The sequence below is a fragment of the Rhinolophus sinicus genome, linkage group LG15 (assembly GCF_036562045.2).
Source record: "Rhinolophus sinicus isolate RSC01 linkage group LG15, ASM3656204v1, whole genome shotgun sequence".
Classification (NCBI taxonomy): domain Eukaryota; kingdom Metazoa; phylum Chordata; class Mammalia; order Chiroptera; family Rhinolophidae; genus Rhinolophus; species Rhinolophus sinicus.
In genome coordinates, this window is record NC_133764.1 from 11,995,256 (window position 1) to 12,011,763 (window position 16,508).

Below are 16,508 nucleotides of genomic sequence, written 5' to 3' on the forward strand. Positions count from 1 at the left end.
TCAACAAAGACAAGTGAAAAATAAATCTTTTTTCCCCTCCTATTCACCAGCCATTCAAAACTCCCAAGTTGTCCATTTCCATTGTCTGTCTACAGCTGGACATGTCCAGTCCTCCCCACCCTACCCCTGCATCTGGATGGCACAGGGATGGTTCTAGGCTTGACTGTGGTCACCACTGGATGAGCTCTTCGGTTAGGCTTCTGCAAGGTCTGCAGACGTCCTGCCAGCTGCAGATGGACATTCTCTGAGATGCTGTCATCCCACTTGAACAGCTGGCCTGTGAATGCCAAGGAAGGCAGTCTGGGTGACCGTTTGGCATCCAGGGACATGTAATGCCCAGCAAAGCCATCATCAAAGTTCTATAACTTTAGGGCTAGAAGGCAACTCAGATGGCAACATGTTTAGAGATGAAGAAACTGAGACCCAAAGAATGGTCAGGCAGCGTCAGGACTCACAAGCAGCTGTTCAGACCTCAGCTGCTGAGCTTGTGCAGAGCCCGTGTAGCCTCCTTCAGCTCCTGCTTCTCCAAGAGTTCCATAATTAGGTGAGGATGGGTCTCCTTCAGGGCTCGGTAGAATTGATCTTTGCAGGCCCAGCCCCAGGACTTGCTGAAGCTGAGCAGCTTCCGCATCTGGTCCGGCTTGGTGGACTCAGCCCGCACCCTCTCATACTGCTCATCGCTCAGCAACCGTCCATACAGCTTGTCCAGGACAGCGTCCACCGATGTCACTCGAGCCACCAGCTGTTCCCGATGCCGGTCCAGAAAGTGTGGCAAGGTTGGGGCATCTGGGGATGAAGGTGAGGTTGGCAATGAATAAAGAAGGGCTCCCACCACAGGCCCTACCTCTGATCTCCACCGCCAAGTCTTGACCCACCTCATTTGCATCCCTGGCTTCTCCTCTCCCTGTGAAGGCATTGGACCACCAGAGCGGCACCTCTGCCCTCCCTCCTGTCAGCATCTTTGCCCAGCATTGTGCTGAGCTGGGGGTGGGCTGCATGTTGGAGGCATTTGAGGTTGTCCAGTGGTAAGGACCAGGACTTCCATGGGGGATGGGGAAGGACTCTGCCCTGGGGCACACATCACTCTCCAAAGACTGATTCCTTGTGAGGTTTGCAACGATAAAGTCCCTTCCTTTCTCTCTTTCCTCCCCTCCATGACCAGATAGTGCACCCCAGAACTGCCATGGCTTTTGTGATCTCTAACAGTTGTTACTGACCTGTCAGATCTGGAGGGACTGGAGTAGCTGCAGGTCTGAGATCTCCTGGAGGAAAACAGACAGGAAGAAGCATCTAAAATAGTGCTAGTTATTAACACAAATAATAAGCCTTGAAACTCCTCCCCATGTCTCACTTCTGAGATTTCTTTGATTCTGAGAACGAACTGCAAACTAATTCTGACAGAGTTTGGAGTAAGGGTTGCAAGTGCCCTTAGAGATTATGTAGATGAATCCCTTCCTCATGCATATGGGGAAACTGAGGCCCAGAGGCCATAATTAGAGAGAGAGAGAGAGAGAGAGAGAGAGAGAGAGAGAGAGAGAGACAGCAATTTCTTTTTCATCATTGTACACATGGTTTAATTCAGTCCTGGCTTGAATGCATCCCTGGTGGAGAAATAACCCAGTCCCCTGCTAGATGGCTTGAACTATTGAAATCTCCTTATTCTGAGTGGAAACAACCTCCTTGTCCTTGTTTGGCCTTCCAGACTCACAGTGTTTGTTCTGGATTTTGAGGTCAGAATCAAAAATCAAAATCAAGAAACTCTTAGCATTTGAGAGTAATGGGTGACTTTTTCTGGGAAAAGTAAGTAATAACCACCACAACAAATGAAGGGACTTAAACAATTACTTGCATAAAAAGAGGAACAGGGCATCCACAGCAGCTCATGTGGTCAAGGCCTGAGATTTTGAACAGACCCAAGTTCAGTGCGACCTGACGTGTGGGGAGGTGGGCACAAGCACAGGGGAGTTCCAGCTGTGACACTGGGAGCACCAGGTTCATTTGGATGGACAGAGTAGGGAGTTCCACATCCTTCATGCTGACTGGACAGTCTTAGAGTCCATCTTGATTCATCTGCCAACAGAAGCAGCTTCTGAGGAAGGCAACAGGATGGCAAAGAATTTAACTACAATATAAGAGGAATGATGGAAGGAACTAGAGAGTTTAACTTGCATAGGAAGAGTTTTAAGGGAGGCCTTGATCACAGTCTTCAAATACCTGAAGGGCATTCTCTTGAGGATGGAGATAGATTCTTCTGTCAGCACCAAGGGGCAGAATTAAGACTGAGAAGAGGAAGAGACTGGCCTAAGATGAGGAAAAATAGCATTATCACTACTCTGTGTAAGGACCACTGCATGAGATGTGTCCATATTTCACTTTATTTAATCTTTCCTACAATCCTACCAGTTAGACATATGATCTTCATTTTATAGATGAAGAACCCAAGACTCAAACGAGTTAAGTAATTTTCCCAAGACCACCCAACAAGCAGGTAAGTGCCAGAGTGGGATTCAAACCCAAGTCTCATACTGGGGCTGATTATTTCTCCACCTGTGATTGCTTCCAAGCCAAGACCCATTCTTTTTCCTGCTTGTATCTTCACCAAATTTCAACTGTGGACCATGGCTGGTTGCCCCAAAAAGACTGTTTAGGGGATTTTGGTTTTGGGAGGTGTCATTGCTAGTTTAAGAGACTGTAAAATTCCACCCATTCCTGAAAGTTCATTATGTGATTCCCTCCTGTCTACCTTGAAAATATCTAAATGATCCAGGTTAGCATATGTGCTATTGCCAATATTGGCGTAATCCATACAACCATATAACCATCTTGTTCTTATTCTTTCATGTCACATCGAATCTATCATGAGAAACTTTGGCAAAGACCTTGTGGGTGCCAAAGTCTGTTAATACAGGGCATTGTGGAGACTCTTTGGGACATGGGGAAGGGAATGGGGCTTACTCGTAGAGTCAGATAAACTTGAGTTCAAATTCTGGTCACACCAGCTGTTGTGTAACTAGAAAAAGTCATATAACATCTCTAGGTTATTTCTTGTCATCAGCAAATTGTGATAATACAAACTGATATCTCTCTCTCTCTCTCTCTCTCTCTCTCTCTCTCTCTCTCTCTCTCATTGACTTTCTGAGCTCCCTGGGCTTGTCTTGACTTTACCTGATTTTATCAAGGCTTCCCATACAGTCTTATCTTTCTTGTCTTTCATTTTCAGCCTGATCCCTGACCCCAAATGGCCAATGTAGAGCTCAGAGAAGAGCTGGGATTTACCAGGACTCCGATAGCAGAGCTTCAGTTCCTGACGAGAGAAAGAGTTGTCATGTGAGAAGCCATGGTTTATCCTGCAAGTCAGGTTTTCCCTCACGTGGCACATTCTTGGCCCAGCTCTACTCCATAGGGATCCGTGGATGATCTGTATTGAAATTAATCACCACTTCAGGCTCTGCTCTTTTCCAATTTTATATAAATCCTGACTCAGAAAAATAAGGACACAGCTGCATACCCCATGGATGAGTCAGGACTCATCCATAATATAGTACTCACACATCCTAAACCACATCCTTCTTCCATCTTGAACCAGATCCTTTTCTCTCCATCTCTTCCATCTTGAATCCAAACCCTCATTTCTCCAGCCCAAAGCCTGTCTTCCCAATGCATCCTAAGCTTGACCCACTTTCAATCAACAGAAAATTCATATCCATCCCCTCTCCTAAATCACATTCAAGACAGACTCTTGATTCCCAACTGTCTTCCAAACACGCTTCTTACTCTGTTTCCCCAAACTCAGTAAATGGCACTACCACGCACTGAGCACCTAAGTTCCAGATTTTGGTGTCATAACTCCTACCTTTCTCTCCCACACACCAAGTCCTATTGGCGTTACCTGCAACATATACCCTGAGTCCATCGACTTTTCTCCATCTTCACTGCTCCCTCCCTAATCAAGCCCCCATCAACTCCTTCCTGCATTATTGCAATAGCCTTTCAACTTACCTCTCTGCTTCCACTCTTGCCTCATTATTATACATTCTTACCGAGCAGCCAGGAGCATCTATATGAAAGTAAATCGACTCCTGTATTACCAAGTCTAAGACCCTCTAGGATCGTGTCATTGCACTTGGAACCAAATCTAAATTCCGCATCAGGACCAAAGGGTGATGGGCCCTAGGAAACCTCTGCCTCTTGTCTGACCCCATCTTCCTCCTCTCTCTTGCTGGTCATTAAGCTCTGCCATACTGGCCTCCACTTTGTCACGTGGAGTTATAACTGTGCCTGCTCCTCAATGCCTCTGAAACCCTCTGCCACAAATGTCCATCTGCCAGAACCCTTCTTGTCACTCAGGCCTCAGCTCAAATGTCACCTCCTCAGAGACACCTGCCCTCACCACCCAGTATGAAGTAGCCCACGTCACTGTCTTACATGGCCTGGTTGTGTCTTCCTCATAGCACGTCATGGTTCTTGGTCACTACTTAATATTTATGTAAGTCTCATCCCACTGGATCTTATCTTCCCAAGGGCGGGGCCTTGCCTTGTTCACTGAATTGTCCCAAAAGAAGACAGCTTAGTTGGCACTGGCTAAATGTTTATTGAATAACTGAATCATGAATGACTCTCATCTCTTGTCAACGACTGACACAGCAGGAAAATCTAAGGTATTCATGCTTGGACTCATGTTTCCCAACTGCAAAGATATATCACACTTCCTCTTAACTACTGGACATCCATTCCATCTGTCGTCATTACTTAAGGTGGTCCAAAGACTCATCTGACAATGGAAGGAAAAAGAAGGACTGACCGTGGTTCAACAACAAACTATCATTCAGTGGACACTGACCCAAGCAGCAAAATCTGGGCAATGGTGAAAATGTGGATGTCCCGTGGCCTGACATCATCCACGTTGTCAAAAGGGGAGACTGAGGAAGAACAAGAGACAGCCCCTGATGTCCAGTAACTGATGTGATGCTCACAGTTAGGCCTCAGTGTTATTACAAACTTATCTGAGGCTGCCATCTCAGCCATGTTGTCCTCCTGTTGGACATACACAATCTCACAGAATGTCCCCTTCAGACAGGTCACTGTGTAACCCACAAATAGCCAAACATCACCCCACCTCACTATAATATTTACTGCTGTTTCAGCAATTATAAATTTATGCTTGCTGTGTCTGCCCTGCCTAGAGATAACATTTGCTGAGGTTCCCAATCAGAATTGCCCTGCTTCCTGTCACCACCCAATCTAGAGCAAGTCTCCATTTCCTTAGATGTCCCCCCAAATTACCCAACCAAGGCCCAGATCCTGTAATAGGTTCTTTCTGAGGCCCTTGTCCTGAGAGGCCTCACGGTTCGCATAGGAGCGTGTTCTCTGGCTGCAATGAGGAATAACCCCACTGTGTTCAGCGACAGGCATATTCCTTGTGGATTTGCCTGGAGAGCGTCGACACCCTGTAGCCCAACACTTCTCAGTGCCCCTAAGTCACACCCCATCATTGTCCCCCTCTAAATGTGACCCTCCCACAAGCTTCCTTTCTCCCAACCTTCAAAGCATTCCTGCTCACCCCAAATCCCACTCACTGTCTGCCCAACCCCACTTTGCCCTGACCCTGGGGAAGCTCTGGGACTTGCCCTGCAACTATTCCCAAGCGTGACCTCAGACCCCAGGGAGGGGTAAACATCGGGACTCCTCACCGGAGGGATTATTTCCATCTTCTCCGGACCAGACACAGTGTAGAGGGAGCCCATGTACAGTGGGCTCAGCGGGGGTGGCTTGCGTATTCGCACAAACTGGAACTTCTTCTCTTCGTCGTCTATGGCCTAAGGAGCAAACAGAACTAATCAAGGAGGAGGCATCTCGTGGCTGGCTCAGAGAGTCCCCCTGTGTCATCTGGTCTGAACAAAGTGACATGGTGCTTCTGCATGTTTATGTGGGTGCAAGGAGCGATACCACCCCTGCATCCTTGGCCCCCATGACTGCTACACAGAGAGCTCGGTACTTGGCTTGCATTACTTTCAGGGTGGGACTTGGGCCATTGCTAGAGAAGAAGTGAGAACAGAGGAAAGGAGACAGCTCTGGGCATGGGGCCCTCCCATCCTTCTGTCTCCTGCAAAGAGGCTGCAAAAGGTTCTGAGAGATGAGTGATGGAGCAGTGAACCCAGCTGAGAGAGACCTTAGGGACCCAGGAGACCAGTGCATGGCTGAGGAGGGGCAAGATTATTCATCCACTTCAAGATTCCCTCTTATAAGAGGCCCATCCATTTGCCCAGTTGACCCATCTCGAAGGCTCTCTGGCTGCATGTCATGTTGCTATCAGCCCACCCTGGCCCAGGCTTTCTGGCTCTTATTGTCACCTTCCTAATTGAACAGTCATCGGGGATCAGGTAGAGGTGGAAGGCGACTTCCTCACGATGGAGGTGATGGTAGAGCAACACGTTGGAGCTGACAGGAATGTACAGGGCAGCACAGATCTTTCTTAGAACTCCAATGGGGGAGAAGCTGGGGTTTTCCAGGACTATGTAATGCGGCTCCACCTTGGCTGGCTTCTCCAGGACTATTCCCTCCTTTCTAAAGTGGGCCACTTGGAACAGATCGACGTCCACATGATCCCCTGTCAAAGAACGGATTTAAGAGGTGAGGATTGAATGCTGTCACTGATTCAGGCTTGGCCAGGGCAGTGGGGTCCCAGGGTATAGGCTCAGAGACCTTTCTGGGGTCCCAGCAGGGGAAGCAGCATGCCTGGCTCTAGGGCCTTTCGGGGCTTCTGGCAATAGTGTCTCTAGAGTGTGATCATCATAGGAACCCCCTCAAGCCTAACCTATATACTGCCCTTGGCCCTGAAGCCAGGAATGATACTGATCCAGGAAGCCAGGAATGATACTGACCCCATGGTGACCTGTTCTGGCATGGATTCTGTATATAGCAGGGCCATTAGTGACCCTGGCAGGTTTGACTCCGGGGAAGGTAGAGAACAAGGAGGAGGAAGGGACAGTGGGAAAATGGAGTGTCCGTAGGTAGTGGACATTTGTCAAGTGTTTGGTTACCCACCATTCAGATTCTTCCTTTTGGGAAGAACTTTCTCTTCCATCATTGTGTGGGTCTTGGCAGGAGACAAGCTGTGCCTCCCATTTGGGAAGCTGCTGCTCCCTGGCAGCTAGGACACAGATGTGTGACCAAGAAATGACTAAGTGGATCCTCCTAACTAGGACCTTGATCTAGAGGTGGTGAAACACAGATGAAAAGACAGAGATTCTTTTGGCCGGAGCAATGGGATCAAGGGTCCCGCAGCCACCCCAGCAGGAGGGTCCACAGTGGCTGTGTCTGCAGCAGAGGTCTCTCCATATTTTTTTTGTTGGGACCTTGGCTGTGTTTTTGGTTTCTCAGCAGTCTTTGGTCACTGCCATTTTTCTTCTTTCTTTGACTTTTTGCCTAATCATTTGTTAAGTCTAAGAGCTACTCAGTAACCTTCCTATACATTGCTTTTCTATCTAAATCAGCCAGAATTGGTTTCCTTGATTGCAGCCAAGAACACTCACCAGTACACCAGGTGTGGATGTTGACACCACGAGAGAGAGCTTGAGAGATGAAGGCTGGTAGTGGGAGAGATACTGGCCTAGAGGTCAGGAGTCCTGGCTCCATCCCTGAGTTGCCTGGCAACTGCTGCAATGCAGGTGGTTTCTGGGCAACAGAGAGACATCCAGCAAGGTGGACAAGGCCCTTTGGTGTGCATGGGCACCTATCAGAACATTACTGACTGATGTTAGTCTCAGGAGGGGCCATGGAGACCACTGTATACGTTTTCTCATTTATTAATTGCTTTTCTTGTGTGAAAAATAATATCACAGTGGTGTACAAAACCTGAAAAAATGCAAAAGAATACACCTCTATCTCAGCAAATAGTACAACTATTACTACCATCTTTCCCTTTTCCATTAGTCTTTCTCTGCAGCAACGCCTTTTCATGTTTTTATTATAGTCCATGTAGCTTTGTCTCCTGCCTTTCCCACATTAGTTTAAATTGTCACAAGCACCTGACAGACCTTTCTAGTGACTGCAGCATATGACCTCTGCTAGTGGACGCATCATCCTGTACTCGTAGTTCATCGCTCCCTTCTTGTTTCAGCGTTGTAGTGGCTTCCAACATTCACCATGATGAATGGTACTGCAATGCACATGTTTCTGCAGAGAACTTTTCTATTTCCCTTGGGTTATTACTTTTGAATTGATGAGTCCCAAGGAAATCATCATGTGTGAAAGTATGTGAACATTTCTATGACTTGCCATGTTTTGCCAAATTGCTCCTCCGAGAGATGGTGAGCTTTGCACTGCCGTTGGTGACACTGTGTGGGTGATGTCACCTCACCCTCCACAGCACTGGAAAGTCCTACTGTGTCAGATGGGGGAACTGAAACCCTTAGAGGGTAGTGCTTTTCCCAAGGTCATGAGCCAGCCACTGCCGGCCAGATCCCTGGGCTCAGACCATGGTTTGTGGCACTCACAGCCACTTTGTGCCACATTAATTTTGGCTGAATTCTGGAAGGTTCTGTGTGTATTTAACTCTGTTTCTTGCTAGGATGACCAACTGTCCTGGTTTGTCCAGGACTGATTGTGTTCCTGGAATGCAGGGCTTTCAGTTTTAAATCAGGAAAATGCTAGGCAAACCAAGATGAGTTGGTCACCCAACTATTTGCACCTTCCGGGCTCAAGTGAGCTATTGAGGGATAGAGTGACTTTCCTGCTCATAGAGGGACCCCGGGACCCCCACCATGTAAAGCTGGGGGTGTGAAGCACAGTGTAGCAGAGTGGGTCATGATAAGGGCTGCTGGAGTTTGACTCTCAGCAAATGCACTTCCCAGGCCTGGGAGTTTGAGCAAGTTACTTAACCTCTTTGTGCATCCCCTCCAAAGTGGAGCCACAAAAGCATCCACCTCCTAGTGTGATTGTGAGATGAAATGAGTTTGTGTCTATAAAGCACCTGGAATAGCACTGGTTACCTGCTATGATTATGGGTAAAATGCAACCTAACCAAGAACCTCATAACCGGGTTGTGTGGTTCTTTCTGTTTCCTCCTTAAATGACTTGGCCCACTCCTCTTGGGGTCTGAGGAGGAAAAAGTCCTATGATCTTCCGAAGACGCATTTTGCCAAACCTGAGTAATGGTTTTGGAACTCTTTGCTGTACAATCAGAAGGTATTTGTTCCAGAGAAGCAATAGTTTTGAGGCACATGGGATATCATGGTGGTTACCAGCCATTTAGAGCAGGTTCGTTCCTGGTACAGGTAGGGCAAGAGATAGGAAGGAGCTGGGAATGATCCCACCGAGGTGACTGTGAGGGCCCTCCTTCCCTGTGGGCAGCACAGAGAGGAGCGAGCACACCAGAGTGAGTGACTCACATTCCAGGAGGAAGAGCCACATGGATAGCAGGGTCTGTGTGTGCTGAAGGAGAGGGGTCGTGGGGGTGAAGGGCCCCAAAAGACAGGACTGGCTACCTGTGCTTCATGAGGCTGCAGGAGGGCCTCATGATGGGTTTAATGCTCTACTGTCACCATTTTGAAACTCTTAATAGATTTTGAACAAGAGCCTCACGTTTTCATTTTGCTCTGGTCCTCAAAATGAATAGAACCAATCCTGCAGCAGGGTGAGAATTCCCAGAGTGGCAAGGTCAGTGAGGCCTTGGGGAGAAGCTGAGATGCTGAAAGCTCTAGGTTCTATCGATAGTGGGAGAAAACTCACTGTGGGAAGTTAAGCATTTGTTGTAGGACCTCACCAGTGATGGTGAAGAAGCAGCCAGTGCCCAAGTCCTAAATGAGGCCACCATGAAGCAGTGAGGTCATCATTTCCAGGACAACCAGTAGCTGCAGGCCAGAGAGCAGATAGCAAGGATTCCTGAAAGGGGCCTTGTTTCCTGGCTGGGCTCAGGCATGGTGAGCTACAAGCAGCCTTGTTGCCTTTTGCTTCTTGCTCTGCGTACAGAATCCTAAGGGAACAAGTCTTGTCTGGCCACAGGGTGAGGTCCAGAATGTGGTCTAGGGAAGGCTGATGGAACATGGGCTTGGGCTGGCCTGGGGTACATGTGGGAGCAGCTCTTTTCCTGGCAGTCATAGAACCTGGCTTAGAATCCCAACTCTGCTTAAGCATTGTCAACTCTGAGCTTCAGTTTCTTTATTTGTACATCAGGGGGAAACCATAATACCAAATTCACTGGGTCATTGTGAAAATCAAGATATTAGTACATATCGACCTACTTTGTCTGATATCAGGCACAGAATGCTTAGTAATCATTCACAGTTGTTATTATGCATGTCCCAGGAGCCCTCAAAGGAAAATGTCATCAACTTCGTGAAGTTACTCCTGCCTAGATCTGGCCTTCAGCCTGGTAGGCTTAGGCTAGTTTCCTGTGCACTTGGAGGGTCACCTCTTCCTTGGGAAAATCCCATTTCCAAAGCCCACCAGACTGACCAGGGCATGGCTAGGGTGTCCTCACCACAGGAAGGGGCCAGCTCACCCACCCCTGAGACAGTGGTGTGAACAGGGGAGGGGCCTGGGAGCAGGAGCTAAGGCACGCCTTGTGTTCTTGGGCCCTGTTGGTACATCCTGGCTCTGGGGCTTAGACACATGAGGTTTCTCCCCCCTAGAATATCCTGGTGTAGAGCAGGGAGCGGCAGTGTAGCCCAGAACATCCCAGACCAAGGGCAGACCAAATTCTCTCATTACTGGGCAGAGCTGAACCCACTGACTCCATTGGCCAAGCCCCTGTCACTTTGACAGAGCACTTGGAGATGCCCTGGGCCAAGATCTTGCTTTGCAGAAGAGGCAGGGTGGTTGTTGGAGTGGCTGTATTCATCACTTGATAGATGGTCAGGTGGGAAGAAATAACCTGTCTTATGGGAATTCTCATTTGATGTATGTTAGGCCTTCTCATGGTATCCTCCATGTCACTTAATCTTTTTTTTCCTGTTTTTTCCCCACATTTTCTGTCAATTTAGTATGTTTCCAAACTTGATTGATCATTTTTAATGGTTTATTGCTTCTTGCTCATATATATATATATATATATATATATATATATATATATATATATATATATATATTTATTTATTTTTAAGATTTTATTGGAGGCAGGGAACAGGACTTTATTGGGGAACAGTGTGTGCTTCCAGGCCTTGTTTTCCAAGTCAAGTTGTTGTCCTTTCAATCTTAGTTATGGAGGGTGCTATTCAGCTTCAAGTTGTCCTTTCAGTCTTAGTTGTGCGCAGCTCAGCTCCTGGTCCAGTTGCCGTTGCTAGTTGCAGGGGGCGCAGCCCACCATCCCTTGTAGGAGTTGAAGCAGCAACCTTGTGGTTGAGAGGACGCGCTCCAACCAACTGAGCCATCTGGGAGCTCAGCGGCAGCTTAGCTCAAGTTGTCGTGTTCAATCTTAGTTGCAGGGGGCGCTGCCCACCATCCCTTGCAGAAATCGAGGAATTGAACTGGCAACCTTGTGGTTGAGAGCCCACTGGCCCATGTGGGAATCAAACCGGCAGCCTTCGGAGTTAGGAGTGCGGAGCTCCAACCTCCTGAGCCACCAGGCCAGCTCATTCTTGCTCATATTTTAAAGACTATTTCTTTAAGCATATGAAACATACTTATTTTGTGTTCTGTTTCTGATAATTTCAATGTCTGATTCTTTATGGGACTGACTCCAGTACGTGAGGTGTTTTGCTGGCTTTCACTTATGGTGCCTTGCTCCCTGTTTGGGAGATTTTTGACTGTGAACTTACATTGTTGGGAAGTCTTTGGAGGTGAGAGAGGTTGGGATAACCATGTTACAGTTTATGACTGACTACATCTCCTACTGGGATGCCCCCTCTTTTGTGGCTTGAACTCTCAAATGAAGTCTGGTGACACGGTTTCTTCTTCATTCCTTTAGCAGTAGCAAAGGCTTCCCGTTTTCTGTTAGTCTGTGGGTACCCCAACATTCCTTGTTGGTTCACTTAGCCTTACTTTGCAAATAGTCCTGACTTTGAAAAGTCTCTTTGAAAAGCTCGGAGTATATCTGAGTATATAACTGAGTATACCACCTGTTTCTTGCTGTGGCCCTGAGTGAAACAGTCTATGTAAAGAAAACTTAGTAAGTAGTAGTTATTATTGTAATGGGGGGGACCACTTTCTATTGAGAGGATATTTCCAGTAATTCAGGCAAAAATAATTATGAATCTGGGGGACAAAAGTGCTTCAAAAAAGATATGCCCAGAGCACTATGAAATGAGAGTAAAAGCTGTCTCACTTCTATAACCTTTTTTCAGTCTCTCTAAGGAAACCATGAGCTCCTCTCTCAGGACATTGCCATCCGAAGCCCCTTTCAGGCCCATTCTTGCCATCATCACCTTCCCTCCACACTTCCCTCTTGCTTACCTTGCAGGGCTACAAAGTGAGGGAGGTGCACAGCCACCACTGCTCCTGGATGGGCCTTGATGTCAAAAAGAGGCCCTGCAGGCATCCAACTGTGCTGTAGAGCAGACTTGTTTAGGAACTGGTCCCAGACACAGAATTCAATCTCAATGGTCACAGGCTGCCTTACCACAAAGCGGAGACCAGTGTTGGGCCAGTAGTAGGAGCCGGCCACAGGGAAGTGAACTCTGGGGAAAACAGGGAGAGGTAGACGCTGAATTACTCTACACAAACTTGCTGAGCCCGTACTGGATACCAGACCCCATGCAAGCCATTGCGGATGTAATAGTGGCTGCAAGCTCAGATATCATTGAGGAATTTGGGTTTCAGTCCCAGCTCCTCTGCTCTCTGCCTATGGATCCCTGAGCAAGTTATTGAACCTCCCTAATCTCAGTTTCCTCTTTTGTAACTAAGAATAATAATAGTACCCATCTCAAAGAGTTCGTGAGTAAAAAGTGACCTAATGTATGCTGACTGCTTAATACATGCCTGGAGGTGGTTAGCTGTTTCCATAATGATGATGATAATAATGAGGATAGTAATGAAATAAGAAAGGATTCTTGTTTTTAAAGGGCCTATTTGCCAGTAATTAACAACAATCTACACGGTAATATTCATGATAAACCCTTGGAGCTCAAAACACTTTACAGAGATCTTAAGTGACTTTTCCAAGGTTCCCCTGGGGCAAATGGGGTCCCAGGATGTCAGCTTCTGTAGATGTAAGTTGGGAGTAAATTTATCTCCCAGCAGAGACAATGTCTGTGACAATGAATGGTAACATGTTGAGTATGAGATCATGATTATGATTATGGACATTTATGATTTATGACTGTGAACCCTTGGAAGGCGAGACTGCCATATTCATCCCAGGGCTCCCCATTATTGGTATGGTACTTAGCACATAGTGGATAATAATAAAACAGGAGCATATAGATGGAAAGAGATTGAAATGAGATTTACAAGCCGTAACAAAGTAAATACAACAAAATGGACTTTGTCTGGATCCTGATTAAGACAAACCACCTGCAAGGACAATTTAGACAAGCGAGCATGTCTGAATACAGACTGGGTATCAGAGGATAGGAAAGACTATTGTAAACTTTGTTAGATATGACAACGGCACTGTGGTTATGGCGGAAACGGTCTTACTTTTGAAATGCATCACAAACTATTTAAGGGTAAAATAATCTGAAATCGTGGATTTGATGTACTGAAACAAGGGGGGAATTGAACAGTTTAAGCAAATTTGGTAAAACGATTGTTGAAGTTGGGTACATGGAAGTTCCTTAAACTCTATTTTGGTGTATCTTTGACATTTTTCATAATGAAACCTCTTTTTCTATAATAGAAGCACCAACTCAGTATCTCAGTTCTGTCTCTGCCTGTTGGCTTGGCAAAGGGAGGGGACCACTGGGCCATGAGTGGGGTGCTGTCTGTGTGGGAATGGCAGGGTGGGGGGGGCAGCCAGGGACAGTAGAACCCTGTCACTCACCGGTACATGCTCCTCTCTTTGTCCACTACCTCAGTAGCCACAGGCCCTGTGGGGCCCAAGAAGTCATCTTTACTGTCCGGAAGCTGCATGTACAGGTCCCTTGGAGGGGCAGGAGAAGACAGACAGAAGTTTCTACCTGTGTTAGTTGAGGGGTGCTCTCCTCTTGAAAAGACAAGGCAAAGGTCAGCTTTAGGTTCTCTTGCCTGGCCTCCCCCAGCTCCTTGACTGGAGAGGCCCTTCCCAAGGCTAGTCCGTCTGGACAGTGTCAGGGAGCTGTCTGCAGCCTCCATCCCTGCTCCTGGGGCTGCCTGCCTGCTATCTAAGGAGGCCCAACCCTGCTGTCCCTTGACTTCTCCTGCCTACTTCCCTTTCCCCACTGGTCCAGGGGTACTGCTATTCCAAGCATGCCCCAGGTGCGCAGCTTATGAGAGGAACAAGGCTCAAATATGGATGCGCAGGGATGGAAAGGTGATTCCCAGCCTCAGAAGTCCAGAGTGGGACTTGGGAGACTGAGCCCTGGCTCAGAGTCTGAGACATGCCATAGAAGTTCTGGAGAGAAGCAGCTCCAGTCCCCAAGGCTGGGAAAGAGGGAAGCAGAAATCCCGCAAAGTTCTGGGAGTAGAAGATCTCACCAGGGGCGGGGCTCTCCCAGATGGGCTCCTGCCATGGCGGGCATCACAGGCCCCACCCTCACCCCCATGCAAAGTCGTGATGTTCCCAGCATGGCTCCTTCGAGCTACCTGATTCTGGTTCCTGCCATTTGAGTACAGATCCGTCATCACTTATCTCTCTTTCATCTGGGGCCTCCTCATAGATGGTCAGACTTGGCTTCCTAGATACAGAGTTGTTCATTCTCCCTGAGGTCCCCATTTAAATTCTACTCATCTGAATTTGAACTCATGGTCCCCATCCGGCTTCTCCCCTACTCCCTGTTTCAGGGGTCTTTTCCTCCAAGGCTCTCTCTCTTTGTCTTTGTCTCCCCCTCATGGTCATTGCTTTTCATGTTCCAATTCAATTCATTCAATTTTCACTTTATTTTATTTTTCATTCAATTTTTAAAAATTTATTCATTTCCTTATTTATATAATGGAAGGGTTTAAGCAGAAGAGTGACGTGAGTTTTTTTTTGAAACAAACTAACAACTTCACTCTGGCAGCTGTGGTTTTTTGGCTTCTTCCCGACTTTATCTATCCCTGCCTCTACCCCTCACGTCTTAGATCTGGACCAGCCTCAAGGTCTCAGCCCTGAACCCCGTTCAGCCCAAGGAAGTTTGGGGTCTCCCCTCCTTACTTTTTGTTGACGACGAGTAGCTGGGGCTTCTCCTTCTCCAGGGTTTTCAGAATCTGTGTCACTTCCTCACTCAGCTGAGGCTGGTCCAGGCTACAAGCACAAAGGAAAGCCTGGTTCTCCTGGGACCACCACATGGTCCCAAGGTCCTCAGGCCCAGAACCATAAAATCTGCCACCTCCCGCAGGAACCTGTCACAGGGTAGTTTCCCTGGGAAGCAGGCTCCGAGATGGAAAAGAGAGTGAGCAGATTATTAGCGGGTGTACTTGGGTCAACACCAGGGCAAAGGAGGGAGGAAGCAGGACTGAGCCGAGGGAGGAGATGGGCTGTGATGCAGTCTCAAGGGGGACAACAGACTCTGTGGGGTTCTGATGTCGGCACGATGCTTCAGAGTGCTCCAAACTGAGATGAGGGGCTTTATACTACAACATAAATCACTCACTGGATGCAGGTCACCCTAGGAAGGGGATGTGACCCTGGGCGAGATGGTCCTTAATGGCAGATGTCATCTCTGTGGCGAGTTGTTGGCCTCACTCCCAGAGGGTTACGTCTTCATTCCTGAAGGGGACCTGGGCAGTTCCTCACAGCATCCACCATAGGACAGCCATTCACCATGGCCTCAAAATGACTACCTAGGGGTAGGTCCTGGGATTGCCTTCCTATGTAGGCTAGAAGGTTTGCTGGAAAGAGAGTGTCCTGTTTCCATTCCCACAGGCCTTGAGTTTTGGGGTTTCTGTTGGATTTGGGATAACTTTTGCCCTCTCTGGATTAGTTGCCCTTAGCTCTAACATGGATGGACCTGCTGTCCCTATTGTGAGCCATGGACAAGGGAGGTGAAAGAACTCTGCACTCTGTAAAGGGTGGTGCACACCTCACTCTTTACTGCTGTCAGAGCTGTTCTGCCCTGGGGAGGGGCATGGAACCCACGAGGTAGACTTTCCATTCAAGTCCCAGGGCTCCATGAAAGAGGGAGGCAGAAACTTTCACAGGCCATCCAAGAGTAAGCTGCTCTGAGGCAAGCAAGACATTACCAGTAACTGGTGAGCTGGGGCAAGAATGCAGACCGACTGCAAAGGTCCATCTCTGGAGAGTCCCTTCCAGGTGTGGGAGACGGTGAGAGCCATTAATGCTCAGTGGGGAGGGGGCTGGCGTGCGAAGGTCCCAGCCCCTGCCTGGGACCGGAGTTCCCCTGATTGTCAAGGATCAGAGTGGAGATTGGGAGGACCCACATGTAGACTGTTTAACCCCTGCTAACCTGGCCCTCCTGCTCCCTTAGGTTTGGGAGAGGTCGTCCTGGCTGAGG

At 47.9% G+C, this 16,508-nt stretch overlaps 1 protein-coding gene across 1 annotated transcript; it reads right to left on the reverse strand.

The window, feature by feature from the left end:
* Positions 1–472: 472 nt before the first annotated feature.
* Positions 473–14,007, reverse strand: LOC109438313 (NACHT, LRR and PYD domains-containing protein 1). Its single transcript, XM_019718116.2, has 7 exons — positions 13,919–14,007; positions 12,391–12,614; positions 6,351–6,607; positions 5,691–5,816; positions 3,166–3,304; positions 1,218–1,262; positions 473–786 (listed from the first exon to the last, which is right to left on the reverse strand). Exons 1-7 carry the CDS (start codon positions 14,005–14,007, stop codon positions 473–475), a joined length of 1,194 nt encoding a protein of 397 aa, XP_019573675.2.
* Between the last annotated feature and the right edge of the window lie 2,501 nt (positions 14,008–16,508).

What these genes read in the sequence shown, in the direction of transcription:
- LOC109438313 (XM_019718116.2), bottom strand. Translation starts at nt 14,007, where the DNA reads ATGCAGCTTCCGGACAGTAAAGATGACTTCTTGGGCCCCACAGGGCCT. An exon ending in AGATGGAAATAATCCCTCCG is followed by an intron (nt 3,305 to 5,690) that starts GTGAGGAGTCCC and finishes TTCTCTCGTCAG; the next exon opens with GAACTGAAGCTCTGCTATCG. An exon ending in AGTCCCTCCAGATCTGACAG is followed by an intron (nt 787 to 1,217) that starts GTCAGTAACAAC and finishes CTTCATCCCCAG; the next exon opens with ATGCCCCAACCTTGCCACAC.